Raw genomic sequence first — 6,465 nt, 5'->3', positions numbered from 1 at the left:
CTCTCCCCCTCTGCATCCCCACCCACCATGCATGTTTTCTCTCTCAAATGAATAAATAAAATCTTTTTTAAAAATGTCAATTTATAGAGGTAGGAAGGAAACAGGGCAAGGATGAAAGCTATACTTCTTTGAAGTACCTGTCTTGTGATTTATATCAAGATCCATGTAAATGTTTTATATAATTAAAAGGCAATTAAATAAAAATGATAAAACTAAAACAGTTTCTAAAAATTGTAAACAACCTGGTATCAGGTCTGTAGTATAACTCTTCAGAGAAGAACTGTTTAAAGAGCTCTTAAATTACAGTATTTTGACAATATTGCTGTATACTTTAGGGACATAAAACTCCATTAAGAAATCTTATGCTGGGATCCCTGGGTGGCGCAGTGGTTTAGCGCCTGCCTTTGGCCCAGGGCGCGATCCTGGAGACCCGGGATCGAATCCCACGTCGGGCTCCTGGTGCATGGAGCCTGCTTCTCCCTCTGCCTGTGTCTCTGCCTCTCTCTCTCTCTCCCTCCGTGTGACTATCATAAGAAAAAAAAAAAAAAAGAAATCTTATGCTGCATTCAGTGTTCTTGTTGTCAACGTTAATATTTGTATCACTGAGGTTTTTTCTCCCAATTTTAGAAATTGTGGTAAAATACAACATAAATTTTATTATCTTAACTATTTTAACTGTACAGCTCAGTAGTACTAAGCACAGCCATATTGTGCAACCATTGCCACCATTCCTCAGGAACTTTTCATAGTATAAGACTGAAACATTATATCCATTAGACAATAATTCTTCAAACCTCCCCTCCCCCTGAGTTTCTGGCAATCACCATTTGCCTTTTTGTCTAAGATTCTGACTATTCTAACTACCTCGTATAAGTGAAATTATACAATATTTGTTTTTGGTAATATGCTTATTTCATTTAGCATCATATCTTCAAGGTTTATCTATGTTGTAGCATATTTCAGAATTTCTTTCCTTGTATGTGGGTGCCACATCTTGCTTATTCACCATCTGTTGAAGGTTCTTTGGGTTGCTTCACATTTTAACTATTGTGAATAACACTGCTATGAATGGAGTATACAAATATTGCTTGTCACCCTGCTTCTGCCTTCAATCTTTTGAGTATATACCCAGAAATGGAATTGCTAGATTATATGGTAATTCTGTTTTCAATTCTTTGGAGGAAACACCATGCTGTTTCCCAAAGCTACTGTACCAGTTTTCATTCCCACCAATAGTGCAGAAGAATGCCATTTTTTCCATGTCCTCATTAACACTTGTTATTGTCCTCCTTCTTTTTGTTGTTGTTGATAGGAGCCATCCTAAAGAGTGTGAGATTTTACTTGCGTATCTTTGCAAGCCATTTCAAATCCCTTTTGGATCTAGGTGAAATAAAAATAATATTTAAAAAACAACAGCCAATTTGCTTACATTTTCCTTCTCTCCTTTTCCTTCCTTCCTTCCTCTTCTTTCATAAATACTGTATCCAGTCCTCAAATCCAACTTTTCCATGCACTCCTGGAGTTTTTCATTGACCTCCCTCCCTTTCCTCTGAGCTGTTGTATTATTATCATTTTTCACTTTAGGATTTCAGACTACGTGCTAGTGTTTTGTGTATATTAGTCCTGTTGTCCCAGGCTGTGTGTTTTTTAGTAGCCAGGCCCAAGAAACTACTTTTCTGAATTGTCTAATGCAATGACACTCTATCAAGAGATGCTTTCTTTTAACAGTATTCTTGTTAACAAATGCCCAACTTTTAGCTAATTAACTTTCAGAACACTCAGCACGTCCTCTTTAGAATTGTAGGAACCTGTTTTTATTTGCAGCAGCCATGCTTGTTTCATCGATCCTGAAAGACTATTCAATTACTCAACTAAGATTTCTTGAGTTCCTACCATATGGTGTTTTTTTTTTTTTTTTTTTTTTTAAGATTTTATTTATTTATTCATGAGAGACACACAGAGAGGCAGAGACACAGGCAAAAGGAGAAGCAGTTTCTTCGCAGGGAGCCCTTTGTGGGCCTTGATTCCATGATCCCGGATCACGCCCTGAGCAGAAGGCAGCCGCTCAACCACTGGGCCACCCAGGTGCCCTATATATCCTGTTCTTGACAGGGCACTGCATTTGCAACACCCTTTGAGATGAAAGGTAATGTCCACATGGGGTGAGGTCTAGTTCTGTTGTAACTTGGGGGGAGGAGCAGGTAGGATAGGTTTTGCGTGAGTCTAATAGTTGGGGACCACTCCTCAATAGGAGGAGCATTAGTCTCCTAGGCAATAGGCAGGGCATTTAGTCTCTAGCCAAAACAAAATCTTGGATGAAAGGCAGACAATGGAACTCCGAATAATATATATTCTGGGTTTTAACTACCATAATCAATTTATCTCCGTTGACAGGACTCTCCTGATTTTAAAACGTTAAGTCCAGCGTCTTAACCTCATTACTTCCAGGCAAACTGGAATGGCAGGTCATCTGAACTCTAATACTGGCTCTCACGTCCCAAGGGCTACGAGGTCACTCCAACCCGCCTTCGTTACTTTAAGTACATTTCTCACCAAACAGTGCGCCCACGCCTCTTCCACTCCCGAGTAAAGACTACAAGTCCCAGCATGCAGCGCAGCCCTACCAGGCCAGTCCTCGACCGCCGGGGCTCTTTCGGGCAGTGCCTCCCGGAGGGCGCTGGGCCTGTAGCCTGTGCGCGCTGACGTCATGCGTAGACGTCATCCTCTTCGCGCCTCTTCCCCGCCTACCGGGTTGCCGAAGTCCCGCGGCAGGAGGTCTAAAGCGGTGCTTTTTTTTTTTTTTTTTCCCTCGGCGTTTTGGGTTTTTGTTTCTTTTTTCTTTCTCTTGGAGCCTCCGTGGTTTAAAAGGCAGAGAACATCTGGAAAGGGGTCGCTACTCCTGCCCTCATTCCTCCGAGTTCGCGATCCCGCCGTCCGCCATGGACCGCGTGTGTGCAGTTTTCGGAGGCTCCAGGGGCATTGGGAGGGCAGTGGCCCAGGTGATGGCCCAGAAGGGCTACCGGCTGGCCGTCATCGCCAGAAATCTGGAAGGGGCCAGGGCCGCCGCCGGAGAGCTCGGCGGTAGGTACCGAGCTGTCCAGCCCTGTGGCTGCAGCCCGAGCGCCTCCGGTTTCCTCGTTTGTAAAACGGGAAGGTCTGGCCTTCCTGGCTCTGAGGTTTAGGAGTTCGGCTTCCCGCGCCCAGGAGCACCCGGTCCCGAGTGTGGACGCGGGTTCGGGCAGAGAACCCCACGGGCCGGTTCCCCGCAGAGCGTGTCCGCGCGGCCGGCGCCGAGGGGTGCACGTTGGGGTTTCCTGGGAGGCCCCGTGAACTGAGCCCCCACCTCCCTGAGGCTCCTGCTCACCTGCCTGTCTGGAGGGAGGAGACCTGGGCCAGAGGAGTTGGGCGCGGAGGCCCCTGCGGTGCTGCCGAGGCTGTGTCCGCCTGCGAGGGCACAGAGCCGTGTCATAGACGGACTCCGTCCGTTCTTGTTCTGGCTCTCCCACATCCATCAGCGCTCAACAGGTCATTAAATCGTTCTGGTGGCTCTCACAAATGGTGAATTGAGATTTTTCAGGTTCATTTAAAATCAATTATTTTGGTTTGTTAATAATGGATTAGTCCTTGTTTTTTGCACTATTTTGCAAATTTAAGTCTCTGGATAGTGGGGAGAAACAGGATGTAGGAAAGATGCCAAGATGCTGTAATGGAGTTACTAGAAGGCTCGGGTGCGCTTCATTCACTCTCAGGAAAGCACTGGGAAGAGCAGAGGCCTGGGGAGGCACCTGGAGGCTGCATCCTTTAACATTAGGATTTGTTCACCCTCGTTGTGCACATGGGTTGTGAAAATACTAGACTCTGTTTAGAGAGAGGGGGATAAAAAAGTTACGGAGCCAGGAGAATTTCAGTGAATGCTTCTTGCTGCTCATATTCACTGCCTATGTTATGGTGACAAAGGAGTGAGAAAGTGGGTTTTCCTTATGGGATCATCCCAAGCCATTAGTGTTTGCTAGAATAGGTTAAAACTGTTGGTTGAGCTTCCAGGGGTTATTGTGGCCCAAGTTTCAGATGAATGCCAGCAGTGGGTCACAGAGGAGTGTGAAAGTGTAATTTTAGTGTTAACATACTAGGTAAAGTCAGCCAGAAAATAAGCAGTTGTTTAGTTTTCCAAAAAAATATACATTTTAGAGTATTAAAATGATGTGTTATTAAAGAGAATGCTTTCTTTGAAGTGTATTCTTCTGAAGTTTAAGCATCTCTAAAAAGTGGGCATTTTAAAAAAGGGAAGTAACAGTTTTTAGTAAAAAGTTATTTTTTTTGTGTGTTTTTTAGTTTTGGTCTTTTTGTAGCTTCCTGCTATGTAATGGTCAGTCTTGAATAATAGTTATTGTAACATAGATGCCATAGTAAAAAAAAAAAGCGGAAGAAACCCTAGGGTTTATTCTTAGGATCAGAATTAGATATAAATTTCAAAAAAGAACTATATTACACAGAACACTATTGAATTGAGTAGCATGGGGTCACCATCAAAGCCAGAAATATTATTAGATTAGTCTTACAGAGCCTTGTGAACACAAAAAAAGGCCCTACCATTTTTTGACTAAAAAAAAGTTTTAAGATTTAGTTCTGTAGTATTACTTCTCCTTGTTCTCCATCCATGCCCCCACCGGAGTTTTATTGGACTGAACTCCTTGAGAGCAGAAATTCATGACATAATCATTTTTTAATCTCTAGGTTCTGGTAATTACAGACTTAACTCATAGTAGATGCTTAACCAATGTATATTGAATAATTTTTAAGTTGAACTTATAATTTATAAATAATGCTAATTTAACTTTGTTGTATAGGAGATCATTTGGCATTTAGCTGTGATGTTGCCAAAGAACGCGATGTTCAAAATACATTTGAAGAAATGGAGAAAAATTTAGGTCGAGTTAATTTCTTGGTAAATGCTGCTGGAATTAACAGGTTGGTCACAAATTTAAGTACACTTCTCATACATTTTTTTTTTTCTAGCATGTCTTTGATTGGTATGAGTAAATATATTAACTTGCTCTACTTCTAATTGGAAGAAAATATGTATTTTAAAAAATATGAAGGGACACCTGGGTGGCTGAGTGATTGAGCATCTGCCTTTGGCTCAGGGCGTGATCCTGGGGTCCTGGGATCAAGTCCTGCCTCAGGCTCTCTGCATGGAGCCAGCTTCTTCCTCTGCCTGTGTCTCTGCTTTTCTCTCTCTCTGTGTTTCTCATGAATAAATAAATAAAATATTTAAAAAATATATATGTGTATATATTTTAAAACTTTGTCAATCTATACATTCTTTTCTTATAAAATATAAATTGAGATACACAATAAGGATACATTTCGATGAATTTTAACATTGTAATCACACCCATATTGAACTATAGAACTTTTTCAGCACTCTAGCAGTTTCTTCGCAGTTAATACTTCCTTGTAGATAACCACCATTCTGGCTTCTGTCACCCTTGTGTAAGTTCATGAACTTGTATTAAAGGTATTTTATTATTAGGTATTTTTTTCTTTTTAAAAGACGAATTTAGGACAATATTTAGCATAATGTATTTTATTGCTAAACAGGGCTTACTATAATGGCAGTTGCTCAGTTCGTTTAAGATATTTTGGCTACATGGTATTACTTTTAGCGATTAGGAATATTTGCCATTCAACCTGTCTTCTAAGTTTATCTGTTCTGATTTATGAGTTATTTTAGTGCCCCTTAAAATCAGTTTAAAGTGGGAGTCTGTAGGTATTCTAGCCCAAATATATTTCTAATACTCTACTTTCAGTTAAAATATCATGTATTCTTATCTTTAAAATTTGTTTTATCTCATTTTTAATTTACATGCTACTGTTTTTTTTTGTTTTTTGTTTTGTTTTGTTTTGTTTTGTTTTTGTAGGGACAGCCTTTTAGTAAGAACAAAAACTGAAGATATGATATCTCAGCTTCATACTAACCTCTTGGGTTCCATGTTGACTTGTAAAGCTGCCTTGAAGACTATGATTCAGCAGCAGAGAGGGTCTATTGTTAATGTAGGTGAGTCTTCACCTGTGAAATTAGACTTATCTCATAGTGCCATAAAAATATTTAATTGATTAATTTGGAGCTTAGTCACGTGTGAAACTTGGATGAAATGGGTCTTTTTACTATCTGTGGAAACAGGATTTAATTAAACAGTTAATGGGTAAAACAGGAATTGCAAATTTACATCTCTCTAGTGGTCAAGCAGATGTTAAATGAATGACATCACCAGTATTAGAAAAATGACAGTACAAGCCATATGATACATGACAAAAGATGCCCAGCTTCAGTGTCCAGAGGCCATGTGGAAAGGCCAGGGCAGCCACTGTTTAGATGCAGTTGATTGTTGCTATGCACAGATCTGGTCTCTCTTTTGCCAGCCATTTAAGAGAAATTAGACATCCTGATTTTCCATGTGATAC

The 6,465-nt window shown here is 40.8% G+C and overlaps 1 protein-coding gene across 5 annotated transcripts in view; it reads left to right on the top strand.

Annotated features, from left to right (window-relative positions):
• Positions 1–2,795: 2,795 nt before the first annotated feature.
• Positions 2,796–6,465, top strand: part of CBR4 (carbonyl reductase 4) — a 207,510-nt gene continuing 203,840 nt past the window's right edge. For all 5 annotated transcript variants that reach the window (XR_013363011.1, XM_077868513.1, XM_077868515.1 and 2 more), the window contains exons 1-3: positions 2,796–3,081; positions 4,848–4,968; positions 5,922–6,058. Coding sequence is in view for 4 of the 5 variants with exons in the window: in XM_077868513.1 (XP_077724639.1) it covers positions 2,940–3,081; positions 4,848–4,968; positions 5,922–6,058 (400 nt within the window). In the remaining variant the exon portion in view is untranslated. The remainder of the gene's footprint in view (positions 3,082–4,847; positions 4,969–5,921; positions 6,059–6,465) is intronic.

Source organism: Canis aureus, chromosome 24 (genome assembly GCF_053574225.1).
Source record: "Canis aureus isolate CA01 chromosome 24, VMU_Caureus_v.1.0, whole genome shotgun sequence".
Taxonomy (NCBI): domain Eukaryota; kingdom Metazoa; phylum Chordata; class Mammalia; order Carnivora; family Canidae; genus Canis; species Canis aureus.
Note: the sequence above shows the minus strand (reverse complement) of the source record. Positions and strands in the feature narration are given on the sequence as shown.